Source organism: Pezoporus flaviventris, unplaced genomic scaffold (genome assembly GCF_033815535.1).
Source record: "Pezoporus flaviventris isolate CSIRO_AGI_PZ_B2104156 unplaced genomic scaffold, CSIRO_AGI_Pfla_v1 ptg000013l, whole genome shotgun sequence".
NCBI lineage: Eukaryota > Metazoa > Chordata > Aves > Psittaciformes > Psittacidae > Pezoporus > Pezoporus flaviventris.
In genome coordinates this window covers 11,623,142-11,640,096 of record NW_026892561.1, presented here as the reverse complement: position 1 = coordinate 11,640,096, position 16,955 = coordinate 11,623,142, and the positions used below count along the sequence as shown (strand labels likewise).

At 36.4% G+C, this 16,955-nt stretch overlaps 1 protein-coding gene across 18 annotated transcripts in view; it reads right to left on the bottom strand.

Moving 5' to 3' along the window:
- The window catches only part of ADGRL2 (adhesion G protein-coupled receptor L2), a 179,807-nt gene that overhangs the window by 16,495 nt on the left and 146,357 nt on the right, over window positions 1-16,955 (bottom strand). For 13 of the 18 annotated variants that reach the window (XM_061451595.1, XM_061451594.1, XM_061451601.1 and 10 more), the window contains exons 9-16: window positions 16,779-16,817; window positions 13,731-13,914; window positions 11,674-11,796; window positions 11,203-11,408; window positions 9,976-10,149; window positions 8,766-8,975; window positions 7,575-7,795; window positions 6,243-6,309 (exon numbers count right to left, since the gene is read on the bottom strand). In XM_061451595.1, the coding sequence (XP_061307579.1) occupies window positions 6,243-6,309; window positions 7,575-7,795; window positions 8,766-8,975; window positions 9,976-10,149; window positions 11,203-11,408; window positions 11,674-11,796; window positions 13,731-13,914; window positions 16,779-16,817 (1,224 nt within the window). The remainder of the gene's footprint in view (window positions 1-6,242; window positions 6,310-7,574; window positions 7,796-8,765; window positions 8,976-9,975; window positions 10,150-11,202; window positions 11,409-11,673; window positions 11,797-13,730; window positions 13,915-16,778; window positions 16,818-16,955) is intronic. The other 5 variants (XM_061451597.1, XM_061451613.1, XM_061451600.1 and 2 more) reach the window with 1 other exon arrangement.

Sequence of the window (16,955 nt, the reverse complement as noted above, 5' to 3'; positions counted from 1 at the left end):
ATTGCTGCAAAATGTAATTCAAGTGTTAATATCTGACAACCCTGCCGATTACTTTTTATGATTCTTATAGGCAATGACTAACCAACTGAGAAACACTTCATTATATCATTGTGATCATTTTGTTTCCCTTATCTATGTTTCCACTGTACTGCATAAGCTCCTTGGGTGAGGAAACAAGTTGCTTCTCTCCCTGGCCTCTGTACCAGACAGAGCACAGGGACTCTGTGCATGACCTGGACCTCAGTTCCATGCCTTTGCAGGCAAACTTTATTCTTCTGTATTTGAAAAAGTTTTTTTGCACAGTTTGGTAGCTGATAGCATGAACTTCTCCAGCCTGCTTAAAATGATATAATGTCAATGATATAATGTTTTACTTTCTGTGAAAACAAACAGATTAAGAGCTAAGACACATGTCCCATGCCAATCCTAACATGTAAACCAACTTTGGCTGCAACCTATGCAACTGGGAGTGCACAATCCAGTTCAGAACAGTATTTACAGCACAGCTGGAAGTTAATCGTTGCCTAAGTAGCTACCCTGGAGTATCCTGCATTGTACTAGCTGCATCATTCTTGGATCAAAACCTCATAGATATGGCCTAGACCATAAATGACTGCCTTATGAAACGAGAGGTTTTTATCCTCTGCTTCTCTGTACGACTGAAGTGCTGGTTTGACATATGAAAAACAAAAGCTTGTATTTATATACTGAAGCTCCTTCGGTGACTTGCAAGCAGATACAGCCCTACCCCAGAGCCTGAGCCAAGCTCCAGCATATTAAGCAGGTTTTATGTAGATACTCATCTCTGTCTGTATATATGTCCTTGCTGGCCTAGAGAATAACTTTACACAGCAGTTTCTTAACAGACACTTTAATATGAATATAGGTACAGATCTCCAAAACAGCCACAGAAATAATAATGCTGTATTACAGCAGCTGAAAAAGTCCTTCCAAGAAGAAAAGAAAAAAAGCAAAATTTGTACTTTGCAGACAAAGTAACTATGACAACAGAGCATATGATACCTGTTTTTCCATCATGGTGAAATATTGCTTAGTTTTCAGTTTCAGCAGTCAAAAGACCATGTTTTGCCACTTGTTCAAACATGCTGGCATCTCTGTTACACATTATATCATTATCAAAAGCCTATTTTGCTTGCTTACAAATAATGTAACCGAACCTTTCTATAGATTCGCTTTTGGCTCCCTTACTGTTTTTCATCTAGAAATCGACTGTTTTGGAAGAACTCATGAGTTGAAGATTTTTGGGCATCCTGCCATTTTATTACACAAGGTACTAAGCAGTACGGGAAGGAAACTTGCTGGAAAATAACTACTTTTAGAAGGAATGGCTGAATTACTTTTCTTGGTGAGAAATACGTGAGGGGAGAAGGAAACACACTTGGTGTTTTTGCATTCATTTGTATCAACTCTATATAAGGAAAACTTTCAGCCCTGAGCAACTTGGTCTGAGTTCAGCGTTGAGCCTGTTTTGACCACAGACCTCCTGACATCAGTTCCATCCTGAATTGTTTCATGACTGTGGGAGGACTGAACTGTTACTAATCTAAGTAAATGAATCTGTAAATGTTTTACAAGCTTGACATATAGTATGCATAGGACACCTTCCTTTAAGAGGAATGTTCACCACAAACATGCAATACTGTAGGGTCACATAAAGGCCCACATGAATGGCAAGATGGGCTTTTGAAAGCAAATTTGTAAGAGGCATACATGGGCCTCTGACAATGGTGACTTTCTCATCACTTCTTATAACGAAACAGGTTAGTGATTGGCTGGACCTCATCCTGACCACTGGGCTGCATCCCAGGTGAGCCAAAATCTGCACTTGAACAGTACCTCTCTCCTTCAATGGTAACAGAAAATGTAAATACATTGTGTGAACACACACACACAGCCACAGTGTTCCACACGTCTTAAACAGTCGGGAAATTATACCCTTGACAAAGTCAGAAAAATCTCTGTCATGTTGCACTTCTGAAAACCAGACCAATGCTCTTTCAAAGGCTAAAAGTAGGAATTTGTAAGTTTTGGATCTGAAGATTCTGTTGTGATACTGAGAGTGACAGAACATGCAGTTACATTAGGTGGAGCTATAATGCGACATCTCTGAAAACATTAGCTGATAACGATAAGCAAAACTTGGATTGATGGGATTTCATAAATCTATCAGGTTTTTGCTATAATTTCTAAAATATATTACCACTATAACAAACAGGATACTACTGGATGACATAGAGAACTAATTTAATTTATACTCTGATTTTACAAATATATGTAAAAGTAAAGAAGGTTATTAGAGCATGTTTTAAAATACCAGTTCCTGCTTGTCTCTTAATGACAAGTGTAATTTGGATAGAACAAAGGGAAGGCAACTGCATACATATTATTAAATAACATGTAAATACTTAAAACATCTAAAATTTGAAGATTTTTTTACGGTAATGATCAAATGCATCAGCCACGAAGATCAGCTTCTTTCATAGCCAACACACAGAGGGCCATATCTGGTTTGGAAATCAGAAGGTACGGGACATGAAAAATAATGTAAGTAGGAATTTGGTGTTTCTGGCACCTGAAAATACGTAATTTTGAGTGGGACTGACTTCAAGTCAAATTAACTTTTTAAAACAGTGGATGTAATAACCTGCACAGAAGACTAATGGATTCAAATTAGTTGCAGGTACAATGAATTAGTAGCCAAATAAAGCTAGATTTTGCAATAATTATGATAAATTTCCCCCTATGAAGAATAGATAAATACCATTTATCAAGTGTCTACTACAGAAAGATGTGTGTGCATTATTTACACACATAAGCTTACAGATACAGTTCATTTTCATATGCAGAGATGGATTATGCGTGCATTTGTATGTCCACATGCACTGACTGCTAAAGTAATGCCCCCACCTGAGTAAAAAATGTTAATTCCTATGTTAGTGGAACAGGACATCCTAGGAATTTTTGCTTAAATAACCTCCGGTAGCCTAATCTATTGGCTCCATCTGCGAGAAGGAAACTCCAGTGGTTTTGGCTGAATTAAAGTGAAAACAACATCACCCATTCCTTGAAGATGAATGAAAATAGATTTACATAGAAGTCAAAATACTCGGGCTTTTCTGACCACAGATTACAGGAGTGCACTGTTTGTTTTATAGCCATGAACCTGCTCAATTGAATCACGTCCGCCTGAGTTTAGCAGCTTAAAATTCATTCCACACAGCCTGCAGTGCTGACATGGATATGATAAGACAGAAGAACAGAAACACCACTCTGAAGTAACCTAGCTGAACTGCACATGTTCTGACCCTTTTTGAACTCCCCAGAGCTTTTGTTACCTGGCAAATGCAGCTCTAAAACTGTTCTTGTATCTCCAGATCTTTGCTCTTAGTCATGCAGAAGCCTATTTCTCCCTGGGACTGGCAGGGAGAGAGGTGCTCTCTGAAGGCTTCTAAATGAGTGTGCACACTGAACTCTTACTGAACTGAATTAATTATTAAAGATGCAGATGGAGCTGTCCAAATGATAAGAACAGCTCCTGACGTATCATGATCCAAGCTTTCATTAAACCATTTCAGGCATACTAATGGTTTCCCACCGCTCATTACTTACATGCTCTTTTCTCATAGATATAATAACCCTGGTGCCCAGAGGCATGACAGGCTATGGAAATAGTGAAGTAGAAAGTTCCTTAAGAGATGTACAGAGGAACTTCATACTTTCCCCTTGTATTTCCCATCCTCATTTTGAGGAAACCTGTATACAGATACAAGAGCAAATGCTTATAAATGCAGAGAAAGAAATTGTAAATTAAACTAGTAAGCAATACTGTCAAAATGGAGTTTATGTGCATTGACAGTACTATTAAACTTAGAATCACAGAAGTGATTTGATGAACATGTTTAAAAGCTTACCAAGGTAAAATTCTCATGTGCTACTGACACTAAGTAAGCCACACTACAAATACAGCTCTTCAGTTACACTGCACATGACATACTATTTCTCAGCCATTATACTTCTTACACTTCTTTCTCCAGTCTCTCTTGCTTTCTCAGTTGGGACGATTAGAGGGCAAAGCAATTGCTAGAGAAGAATTACTCCCAGGAACTGTGCTGTGATTGCTACCTGCTGTTTCATATTTTTGAAGTTGGGAATACTGCTCCCAAAGGCCTTCTGCGTCTCAGCCTAAATGATTTGCTGGAGGATAATAATGTCATGGCCAGTAAATAATAGTGAACTATGTCTGTACATGGTCAATATGATTAAATGTCCTTCACCTCTATTCTCACTCTGACCTGGTTATGAGGAAGTGAAAAAGCCTTCAGCAAAGCCCAACGCTTCCCATGTGAAATGTTATTTTAAAGCAAGGGAGAGAAATAGAGGTGACTTATCAAAATACTCTCAGTAACAATAAAATAAAAAGCTAGACACAAAAAGCAAAATTATCACCATACAATCAGACTCGAGGTAACTGAACTACTGTGGCATGAAACTTAGAACAATTTTCTAGTAATGATCATAACAACTGCAAGAAACAACTCTGTTTTGAAAAATACTGTCTACCATATTAAAAATACTAAGAACATCTTTCAATTGTAATTGTAGGTTTAATTGAAACTCGATTTAATTTAAATGTATTTAGAATAAACTCAGTACAATTATTATGGTCTATAGTTTAAATCTTACAAACACTGTAATTTTTCCAATTCAATTCATACACACGTGAGTTTTGGCATCTATGGCTATTTCTTAGAAAACATGCCAATGAACTCAAACAACAATGAACATGGCACAGCTGTCTTTTCTTAAGTGACTGTTCAAGGACCGAAAAAGTTTTTGACATAGAGAGTAAACCCAACCTAAATATACATAAGCTTATTTCAATATTGAAGATACTACCTACAAAAGAATGGCTGGGTACATTTTCTATAGAAAGTTCCATCATCAAAGTATCAATTTATTTTTATACGGAGAAGTAAGGTAAACTATGAACTACAAGAAGTGTTAAAATAGTACACCTATACATCAGATCATAGATCTACAGAAGTCAGAAATTTCAAAATTATGCCTGATGCATGTGCTTCAGGCTGAAAAAAATAATAATGGCAAAATCCAATTCCTGAATTTGGGAATTCAAGGGAACCAAATTTCTGTTGACAGTTCACAACTCTAGTATGGCATAAACACAGAGGAACAGGTAACTATTTGGACCTTCAAAAGCATGAAAAATGAATTAATATTTCCAAACTATCAGCAGTTATGAGAAAAGCTCTCTGTGTAAACAGGCTATGCCCCCAGCACAGACTTCTAGAATATTTCCAAAGTATAGCCAGGCTTTAAAGATACTGAACTAGCAGAGGAAAGCAAGGTGAGTCAAAATGCACATCTTGCATTCACTTTCCTTCCAAAACCCTATGTTCTGCAGTGTTGGTATTATTAGTCTGAAGTAACAGGGAGACATTTTCCCTGGGTTTACAGATGACTATGTGCTTTTTTTTTATCTGAAAGCACTCAGAGAAAGGATAATTGAGGCATGAACATCTCATTTTAAATGGACAACGGGGCACACAGCTACGGATGTACATATGGGTGTGCATGCATATGACTTCACTCAAATGACTGCAATACTTTCTATTGATTGCATAGTATTTTGTTATTTATACTAAAATAGATGAATTTATGTCATACATTACATGTAACATAAATACACATAGAAGTAGTCGTGGAAAATGTGCACATGCATATGCAAATACATATGCAAATACAGTGTAAGTATAATGAAATATAAGATCTATTTAATTATTCAATGTGTTAGAACACACTTTCGAGATAATTATGTTGGATAATTAGCAATTAAATTCTGGAACACGTACAATAGTGACTCAATTGAAAGCAATAATAATGGTTCCTTTAAAAAAAACCCGTGTTTTGTACTTCATTGATTTTTCGTATGACTACACATGTCAATATGACCTTCAGTGTTTCAAGCCATTAGATAAAAATGGCTACGCTCAAGTGCCACCACAGCTCTGACAATTAATCATTTGGTCAGCACTCTTTAAAGATTTCTAAACATTTATATGACCACTGGTCACATTACAAATTGTTTATGAGCATTTTCATGAAATGTCTTGTGAATAAGGATGGTACTGACTGATGTTATTCAATCTTTATAACTTTGCTGTGAGGCAACCTAAAAGGAAAGTTAAAAACAAAGTTCTTACCAGAATAATAAAGGTAACAGGTCCAATGAAACTCCAAATGAAATAGTTATCTACATGAAGCCAGCAACTATTGTGGAAAAAAAGAGAATCAAAAGTGAAAAACTGCATTAGTACCTCAGTCTAAGAAAAGGAAAGTGCAAAAATACTTCTTAAGCTAACATTTTGCCAGTAAACAATGATAAACATTGCACAGCACCACTTAGCCTGCGGACAATTTTTCCTAACCTGATACTCTTCTGATGAGTCCTGTTTAATAACATTATTGAACTTAAACCAAATCATCAGGAATAGCTAACATATAAGAAGAAGCAAAACCTAAAGGAACTCGCTCTCCTTTCAGTCAAAAGTTTTGGTTACAGGTGCTATCACAGACAATGAATTTAACATCAGTATTTCTCATTTTCCATGTAATCTTCAAAATCTGCTTTTAAGTTTGTACCATATGCAAAGTGCTTACTCCTGAGGAATGAGACAAAAAGTGCCATAATTTACTGAAAAACAATATGGTATAAATAATATGTCACAAATAGGAATTGAACAGTAGAGAAAGTATACATATGATACCAGAGTAGATGACGTGTAAACCTATCAGGGCTGACTTAGCGATTCATTTTTCATACAGCTCAGTTCCCTGCTGAATTGCTCTTATTTGTCTTTCATCAGTAGCAAAATCAAGCAGCTTTCTTGTAGTCAACAGTATCTTCCCATTCTGTAACTAATTTCATCAAAAGACAAAGTAAACACTATTGGAAGGCAAATTCATGCCTCCAGCAACTCAAATCCTCAGAAATGTTTTCTGTCTACCTTCTGTCACTTTCTATATATATCCATATTTTTGTAAATAAAAGGCAGTGGCTAATTTTAATCCTGCTCTACTCGTCTGATAAAATATTATCAAAGTGAAACATACGGGTTGAAATATTGTACTGTCATAATTCAGGACAAGAGCTAGCTAGAGGGGCAGTTGAACAAAGAGATCTAATGAAGCATCAGCTTAAAACTGGGTGGTTAGGCCTGTCAGAGACTTTAAGTTGAAAAATTTTACTTAATATACATTTGAGGCCAAAAAGTTATTTACTTTTTCAATTTGTTTCAGGTCAATCTTTTGTGTTAAAAGAAAGACCATAATTTAGAATCAGTCTCTCTAGAGTACAAATCCTCTGAACCTAGAGAATTACAAAAGACTTGATTGTAATTTGTGCACAGCATTGCCATTCTCTTACCAATAAAGCTTTCAGATGGTATTTTAGTCTGTCAGAGACCCTCTGACAGCTAATAGGCTTTAAAAAATTATTCACTTGAAAAACACTCAGGTCACTTGCAATTACTTACGCTTTCTCTGTTCCGTAGCTCTTATAGTCAATAGCTGCTGAAACACCAACGACTGTAGCAGGGAAGAGGTAGCCAGCAACATAATAGTACTTCTTCCTAGAATATTCACTTTCAAATACTTCTACTAACATCAGATAAAGCTGCACTCCTTCCAGGCACATCCAGGCAAAGGCTGCCAGGAAGAAAAAGTGTAACAGACCTGCAAATATTGGACATGCAATCTGCAAAGAAAAATAAAAACAGAAGTATAAACCACAAAATCTTCACATTGTTTCAGCTCCAATTAAACAGTGAGTTATAGAACAGCATATACTTCTGTCAGAGATCTTTCACAAATTCAGGAGCATTTTCCCTACCTGAAAACATACATTTAATATCTGAAAATAGTAATGTGTGCTCAGTAGCTACAGAAAGTAAATTAGCTAAAGTGTGTCAACTAAGATAAGGAAATTGCTCCCTCACCCTCCACTCTTCAATTGCAGAGTGGACTTTTTAATTTTATACACATTAATTTTGAAACTGATACTGATTTAGGACTTACAGTTTAGATAATCTGAGACATGAACAGTTGGTTCTAAATGCACAGTGAAATATTGCTTATTTAAAATTAGGAAGCAGCCATCAAGCCATTTTTAGCCGCTCTAATTTGGTGGTTTCTATTGTCATAAGAGAAACCAATCTGAATCCTCCCCCCTTTGGATGAGTTCACTGATTTCAACCCAATGAATCTCCAGATATAATTTCACCAACACTGCCAAAAATCCTGCATGCATGTGTAGTGTAAAAAATGGATAAATATATAGACATGGCTTTGTACTAATATATATCTATATTCAAAAAAGTAGTGAATAGCTGTTCAGACATATGAATGTAACAAAAAAAAAATGCTCCTAGTACATCAACATTTAATCTCCTCTTTCAAAAGTTTAACACCTGCCTCATTAATAGCTGATGTTTCTCAACTGAAAATGAAAAATATTGCAGTAAGTGGGAAGTTAAAGCCACAGCGATATTTTTGACGGATGTAAATAGTATTTATGAACATGGCTGTCGTACTTTCACACTGAGCTTTTATTTCAGCCTTGCTGTGTCAGAATGCTGAAAGCCTGGCGGTGTTGTCATGTTTTAATTCAAATCCATTTCAAACAGTCATTTCAGAGAACAAGATCAGTACACACAGAGAAAACTTACCTTGTACTCTGTCTTATCGATGCCTATTAGGAAAATGAACTCAGCAATGAATAGGTTGATACAAAGGTTCTTGTGAATAGTGTTACGATCACTTTGCAGGCCACGGAAAAAACAGAATGTGAAGATGCAGATGGCCAGGCAAACAAGAGAGATGACAATTCCCACCCAGGTGATGACAGTGAGGAGCAATTCGTGCACTCCATCTTTGTACTAGAAATAACCAAGAATGAGGAAAATTAATATGACTCTTTATGAGTATAAACAAAAACCTATTTTCACTAATAGCATCCAGGAAGGTTACTTGTTCATTACATGAGATGGACAAAATGTACTCAGTAATTTCTCAGTCTCAGATCACCTTTCCAGAAGAGCAAGATTAGGGTAAGGAGAAGATGAGCAGGTCTGAGAGGCAAATGTAACTATTTTAGCCAGATCAGATAGCCTTTTTACTTTTCCTACAGCTTGCTATAAACTCGTCAGACAAGAACAAGTAGAGAAACGTAACACTTTGGAAGTGCCACTAGGCTCTGATGCAAAGAAAGAGGAGAGCTTTCCCTGGGACATGCTGTAAGAGTACACGTTCCTTACTACAGAGGTCCACAGCAGAGAAGAAAGCAATGATTTACACAACAATTAAGATAAAATGCAGAATATGTTACGCGTGTTAATTCCAGCTATATAATCTCACATTTAGCTAAAGAAAGTTCCCTCCTTCAATTGTGACAGAATCACTTTTGTCATCTCGGTTATCTTTCAAGGGACCTTTCTGAATACAATGGTTTTATGAGAGGCCCCATATCCTTGGAAATACTGCATGTTCCGGACCCCCCTGTCATCCAGTAAAGGGCTGACCTTCCTGCTCTAAGGAGAGCTGGCACTTGAGTTTCCAGGGAACAGCCTGCACAGCTGTGACTACAGATACTCTCCAGCTGTACTGAGAGAAGTCTGTAAAAACAATTGTAAGGTGGTCAGTAACTAAAATATGACTTGAGGGAAACTCTTGTCCTTCCTTGTTTTTCTTTCCTGTTATTTTGCTTATAACTTTACAGGTGAGGAAAAAAAGTGCTACAGAAAGCAAATTGCTTTGGAAAGTGTGGCTAGAAGCTAGAAATACTTAAGAAACTTCTGCAACTTTGAATCTTGCCAAAAATTTAAAGCTCAGTCTTTAAAAGTCTGTTCCCTGCCGATGGCTAGTAACATCATTACCTACCACAATTTCCCGATGAGCCATAAGAATTGCAAAGTTGGTTAGGTGACTGCAAGCACACGTTGTATGAGTTCTATTTGTGTCAACAAGTTTGCAGCCTTGAGTTGACCAGTATCCCATCATAGTCCTCTCTGAGTAGTTCCAGAAGGAACAATTTGCATTGAAATAATTGTCAGGCTGGGAGATAAAAGGATAACATAAAATGAGGATTTTACACACTAAGATGGCAATAACAATTGTTTAATATGTGTAAAGGGTAATTTAGATTAAACTTTGCATGTTTCGGACAATAAGTTTTTCATCAGCAAAATTGTCAACTATGTTATACAAGGAAGACATCTAGTTTAAAAGGGACTTTATAGTCCGAAACACTCTAAAGTGTAGTCTCAATTACTGTAGACCCAATTTTAAACAATTACAATTTCCATCTTACAATTTTATGCACTGATGGTACATTATAGCTATCTTTGCTTTCTGCAAACGTAATACTGCAAATTTATTTTGAAGACATTTTTCCTGCAATTGAGAATTTGATAATATGATCTTTTTCCTCTGACTCTCACCTCTGGTCAAGCCAAAGTCATGTGAACAGACATCAGGAAAAAGTTAATTCCTCAATGAAAAAAAGTCAAAACAGATTTATAAAAAGAGGCAAAATGAGAGGAAAATCCAACCATATTTTCTTTATCATGGTAGTGATTATTTACTGTCCCCATGTGAGACATGAAAACAGAAAAGACCAAACTAATGAGCAAATAAACACATCAAATAAATTACTGTGAAGAAAACATAAATAACAAACCAAAATACAATACTTTATTCTTCACCAAATAAAATTATTTAAACAATTTGCACAGGTTTCCAGGACTTGGTCCAATATTAATGCAAAAAGTTAAAAGTGTCATTAAAACTTGTCACATCAGACCACCACGAATCTTAACAGCTATTTTCTACCCTGCTACTAAGGTAAGAGTTAATTTTCAGTTAGAAAAAATTAGTCATTTACATTTTCATGTTGATTACTGAATTAGCTTTCATTAAGAATACACTTAAGTTCTAATAATCACTGAACCAGGCTCATTTAATTTTATGTTCATAGACTTAACTAAGCTTGTGTCTCTGACCTAGTCCAACATTTAAAATTCAAATGGAAAAAACGTTATTTTTCTGCACTGCTTTTCTCTCTTGCTGATTTTATGACCTTCCCATTAATTCATTAGCATAACTCACATCAATGTGTTCCAGTGTAAAATGCACAGGATCGGTCAGGTACACCCGGCTAGACTCCTTGTTGATAGAGGCTGCAATGACGTGCGAGTTCACCGCGATCGTGCTATTCCGTCCAGCAAAGTCGCTGCCTAACTTTATGGTTGCATTTTCCGTGCTGAGAAAACGCCCTAAACTTTTGTAAATGATGAAAACCAGTTTTGCTAACCCTACAAAAGAAAAAAAATCCCATCATCATGCCACAGAAGTCCACAGAAAGACAGCAACCTGTACTCTAATGAACTGACAATAAAGCAGCAGCAGAGAGACATTTTCAGGCTATAGATTTCAAGAAAAGCAACCAGGTACCCATGATGTTTGAGAAAAAGCCACAAAGCAGTTTTGTTGTGTTTTGTTTTGATATTTTAACTAGGGGAGGTAATGTAAGTTTTATAAAAGTTAATGGAGTTTCAGTATTCCATGCCTAAAACTCACCGTTCCTGCTGTTCTGTTTCACAGTGCTTGCAGAGAGCTGAATAGAGTTCCCTCCTTTGCTGCCCTGAGGAAATTTCAAGTCTTGCACCTGGCCCTCCGTAATGAGCACTGCAACATCCAAAACTAGGCAGACCCGAGGAAAGGGAAAAAATAAAAGAAGTGGTAAAAAAGGAGACTGCACAGAAAGTGTCTTGGCCAGATTGCAATATGCCAGATGACAATATTTCCCCCACTCTTTATTCAGTTTTCTCACACTGCTGCCCTAATTTGCCACCGTAAAGACAGTTCTGTACCACATGCTGCAAGCAGTTAGTTTCTTTAACTAAATCCAGTGCACACTATTAAAATAAAAGCATTTTAATAACGATAACATGACATCAAACTTTGTTTCTGTGTGTGCCCCCAAAACATTCGCTTAAGAATATCACACACACACGTTGCAGAGAAATGTTAATTTTGATGCTCCTAATGTCTATGCAGGATTCTCTATGCTAAAAAATTTAAAACTTTAAATATTGGTTTAGATATAAAGTTTTAAAACAGTCAGCAAACAAACACCTATGTATACTTATGCCATGTGTTTAGCTAATGAAGTATTTGTATCTAAAAAAAATTATACTTTTTTCCTAAATCTGAAAAGGTTTATAGGTTATGGAAGGTATAAAGGTTTACAGAAAACCACTATTTGGTTCTTCTAAAAAAATATTTAAATAGAAAAATTAGATGCCACTCAGCCTTACTTCAAGTACTAACTTTCTAATACATTGTATATTGGGAAGCTTTCATGGGATTACCAGCAAAAGCTGGATTCCCTTGGATATGTAAAATCATAAAGGTCAGAGTGGTCAATTTGTTGACAAATATCTGCATTAGATTAACCTGGTTTAACTATAGGTCTATACTACAGATGGACAAAATGTATGATATTAGGGAATTTTTTCTTTCTCTAAGCCATACATACGTATGTGCGCTGGGAATTCAGTCTTGCATGGCATCAGTAATGTGTTACTATGACTTCAAGACAGCTTATCACAAGAAGTGATATCCAGACAAGTCTACTGAGCTCCATGGAACTGCTCATGAACATCCCAAGAGAGATTTCTGTGACTCTACCCACATTCTTTCAGAAACAACTGGTGCAGTTACTTTGATAACGGACTGTAACACCTTTCCCCATCCTTTTCCAGTACCTGTCTACTCAAATTAAAAACTAGGCAGAATCATCTTTGACAGTTACAAATATGCAGACATTGAAACGTGAAAAGTCTCATTTCTGCAGTCTATTCCAAGTCTCCATCTCAGTACCCCTGAAATTAGCAGACGTTCAGCTTCCTCGTGCCTCACTGAGACTACATTAATCTCTGTAACAGGATGAAGGAATTTTAATTTTATGCATAGCAATGATTTTTGCTTTAACACATCCTGCGTACCAGTATCTGCACATCTCTAATACCAAACTCCTTCATTTCTCTGTCACCACTTAAATTCCAAATTATGCTCCAACTATCTTCAGCTATTTTGCAGTCTCTGGAGCATAGCTATTCTGCATTATGGGAGATGTAGTTCACTGAACACATTTTTACCTGAAGGCAGTCGTGTTTAATATAAACATTTGCCCTATGTTCTGAGTGCCTAAAATATCTAACTGGCAGAGTACGTTGCAAAAAAGTAATTTAAATTCATTAGGAACAGTTTATATATAACAGAAAAGCATTTCTGAAGCTCTACAGAAAGCAGTTAACTCAAAAAAATCCATATTCTGCCATTTAAGCACTCTTCATATCCATATATTCTGCTAATGATTTTTCAGTAGTAAATCAACTTTGCAACATCAACCACTTTCCTTTTTATACTGTATTAATGACACTAAAGAAGAATGCTAATTTTGAAGAGCTAAACAAGAAAAGTGTGTCTCACCCGCTCAGGATCATTTACCTTTCCACCAAGCATTATGCAGCTCCACTTTCAAAGAGTATGTCGCTCTCTGGAGTATTTTTCCTGACTTTGCATAAAGCAATGTGTAAGACTAACTTATGCTTGAAAAGAAATTTACTTACCAATATTTTCTGTGGGCATTGAGACTCTAGTCGGTTCTAAGAGATTATCAGCCAAGACAAAAGCCCCTTCTTCTAATGTATCAAGTAGCATTGTGGCTGCATGGGCTTGTTCTGAAGAATTCATGTCCTTCCAGGACTCCAGAGCTTCAGGCCTGAGCAGGTTGTCCACTGTATCCACAATTGCCTGCATTCATTAGAAAACTATCATTAGGTCTGAGTGCCCTAGGCAGCTGGGGAAAATTTCCAACGTTATCTGGTGACAATTATAATACTTAACTGTCAGAATGATTTACTGTGATTTAATGGCACTAGAAGACTATTTTAAAAGTAAAAATATTTTCCATCCTCTTGCTGGATAAGTGCAGTTAGCCACTAGCATTGCGTGGTCTCTAAGTGGTAAACATGCAGATTTGACTTGCCTCATATCAGATAAAAAGACAGTCTTATTAATGTGCTGAAAAATGTAAAAATAAATGCCAGAAGTTTTGCCTGAAGCTTTCATCTTGAAGTTAATGTCAAAATGCATAAATTCTATTTAAAAATACTAATGCCCAAATTGGCATTCTGCAGTTTAGCCTGCAATGACAATAATACGCTTCTGGAAACTTAGCCCAACTTAGCAGTCACAGCACTATAAACTACTTGTCTATGACAAACTGCCTTCTTTATTAGAGAAGGCATGAAATGAAGCTGACTCAGTGGATATAAATTAGCTTGGGCTATTCCCACTCCCCCTCCTGATCCTGTACCTGTTCATAGATACTTAAAAAGATTACTAACTCCCATTCCTGCACAAAGGTCAGTTAAAAAAGGAAATCAATAGAGCAAACAAGATGTCCACTGGCTGTGCCTGTTATCAGTGAAGGCAAAACTGTAAAACTGAATAAACCTGCCATTTTAAAAAGTCTTTCTTGTTACAAGTCTATGATCATGTTTTAAGGCTCATTAAGCTGCATATAAAGTAACAGTAAATAAGGAAGAAGAAGAATTCCATGACATGATTACATTATTTTTACAAAATAATCCAGAGTAATCAGTTAATCAATTGAAGGCAGGCTCTTACATTAATGCATAATGTATCTGTGCATTGAGTATGCTGTGCATTGAGTACACCATGCATTGCTGAAACACCCTGTTTACTCTGTCCCATTTACCTAGTCATAATGTGTCATTAAGCACATATATAATTTGTTTGATCAATTTAAAAGCAATGGGAATGGAAACAGAACACACTGTACAAACAGAAAGATGTCCGTCTCTAATACTATACTGTGCAAATAAACGAACAGGAAAAGTTGGTCAAGGCTATTGTCAGAGCAACATTAATTAACCCAATCCATTTTAATATCCTCTTTCTGTCTGTATTGTGAGCCACCACGACCTTCCTGCCAGGTGGAAGATAGTTCGAAGTGGCATTAAAGCCTTTTTTCTTTCTCTAATGGAAGACAGAATAGTCAAAATGCTCACACTGATACTGCTGCAGCCATTAACTAGAGTAGAACAGAAATTGGTCTGCAGAGGCCAGATTCATTAGTCACCAAGAAATACAGATTGGAGCCTCTAATCTGAGGTACAAATGAATCCTCTGTCACAAAGTGGGAACTTGCTTCATTTGCATAGTGTAAGTCAGCTTTTGATTTGTAATTTCAAGAGGTTTATTAGTCTTATCTAAGTAGAGAAACCCATTTGAGACCTACAAATAATGACACTGGCTGGAAATTAAGGTTGTGCTATGGTTCCTTGTGTATCTACATATAGCACTGACAGTATGTATTTGTTAATATGAAATGCTTTTTATTTATTATGGGATAATCTAGCTCTGCATTTTTCCTGTTGAAAATTATCTCCTGCCCAGTATTTCTGAGGTGTTCTTTCAGACAGAGGCGAGTGTGCAGTGGGAAGATGACACAGCTGTCGGAGTAACACCATTAGTGCTCAAGTTCATGTTTTCTCTTAAAAATGAAGCATGAAAACCCAAGCCTACTCAAACCGTATCTGCTAGATTTCCCTTTACTATTAAAAGTATTTTCTAATAAAAAGCCATGACTATTATTACTATTTGAGGAGTGATTTTCTTTCCAGATCTTTGTCTCTTTTTGGCAAATTTTTGCGTAACTGGGCATCTCCCATCCACTTTGAGGGATGCAGGATAAAAGCCAAAGTGCCCTGTACAGAGAAATGTCTCTTAACTAAGAGTCTGAATTATTTTATTATGTTGCAAAGTATTTCAAAATTCTTTTCAAAAATCATTTACATTTTATCTCAGAGGGTACAAGTAAAAATCAGTAGTTTTAAAAGAAACTTTGAAAAGATGTGCAATAAAATTTTTCAGACAGACATGATTTGTTCTAGGACTTTTTCTCTTCTTAGAGGTGCAAGGTAGTGTTACTGGCTTTGTATCGTAGAGCAGAAGCTGGCCAATGCAGACTACCACCATTCTACAGCAGATGAAAGAAACTGAAAATAAGTTAGCAATGTGTTACATGCCTTCCATATAACCTGGTTAATGGGACAAGTGTCACACATTTTACTAGTAAAGTTAGAGAAATGTTTGTCTTTGCATTTTATCCTGAAGTCACTGAATCTGGCTTTTGTAACAACTCTTAAAACTGTAAGAAAGAGTGATGTCACAACATATAAAAATACACAAAGAACAAAGCAGACTGTATAATGTACATTTTTCATGCAAGCAAATTAACTCTTAACAGTCTTTGATATAAAATACTACCCAAGCTGAAGTAATTTCTGTTAAGTTGCTAGCTTTTTCCCCTACCCAAAGTTGTATTACGAGAGATGTTACTTCCAATTCAGATAACCATTTCTGCTCTTTTAAGATTTGAACAAGTTGAGGTAAAAGAGGTATAAACTTTGATCTTTAATTTTTTTTTTGAGTGTTATACCTGTGCAAAGCCAACATTTGTACAGTTGATATGGGGCACAATACACATTTATCAAAGACTGAAATACATAGGATCATGCAGCAAGATGATAAAGCGTGGCAGGTTGCTGAAGCAGGGAGAAAGCAGGGTGACAGCACAGGAGAGATACCTTAAGGTAAGCCCTGCATGTCTTCTCGCGTTTTTGGAGCTTTTTAGTAAAAAAGAGAAAATGAGAAGTTAGACAAGTTCTGTAAAGCTCAAAAATATCAAGAAATTAAGTCTGGTGCTTCAAAACCTGAACTACAGCCTGGACATTGATCTTGCTTCTGTCCAGAAATGACTATAA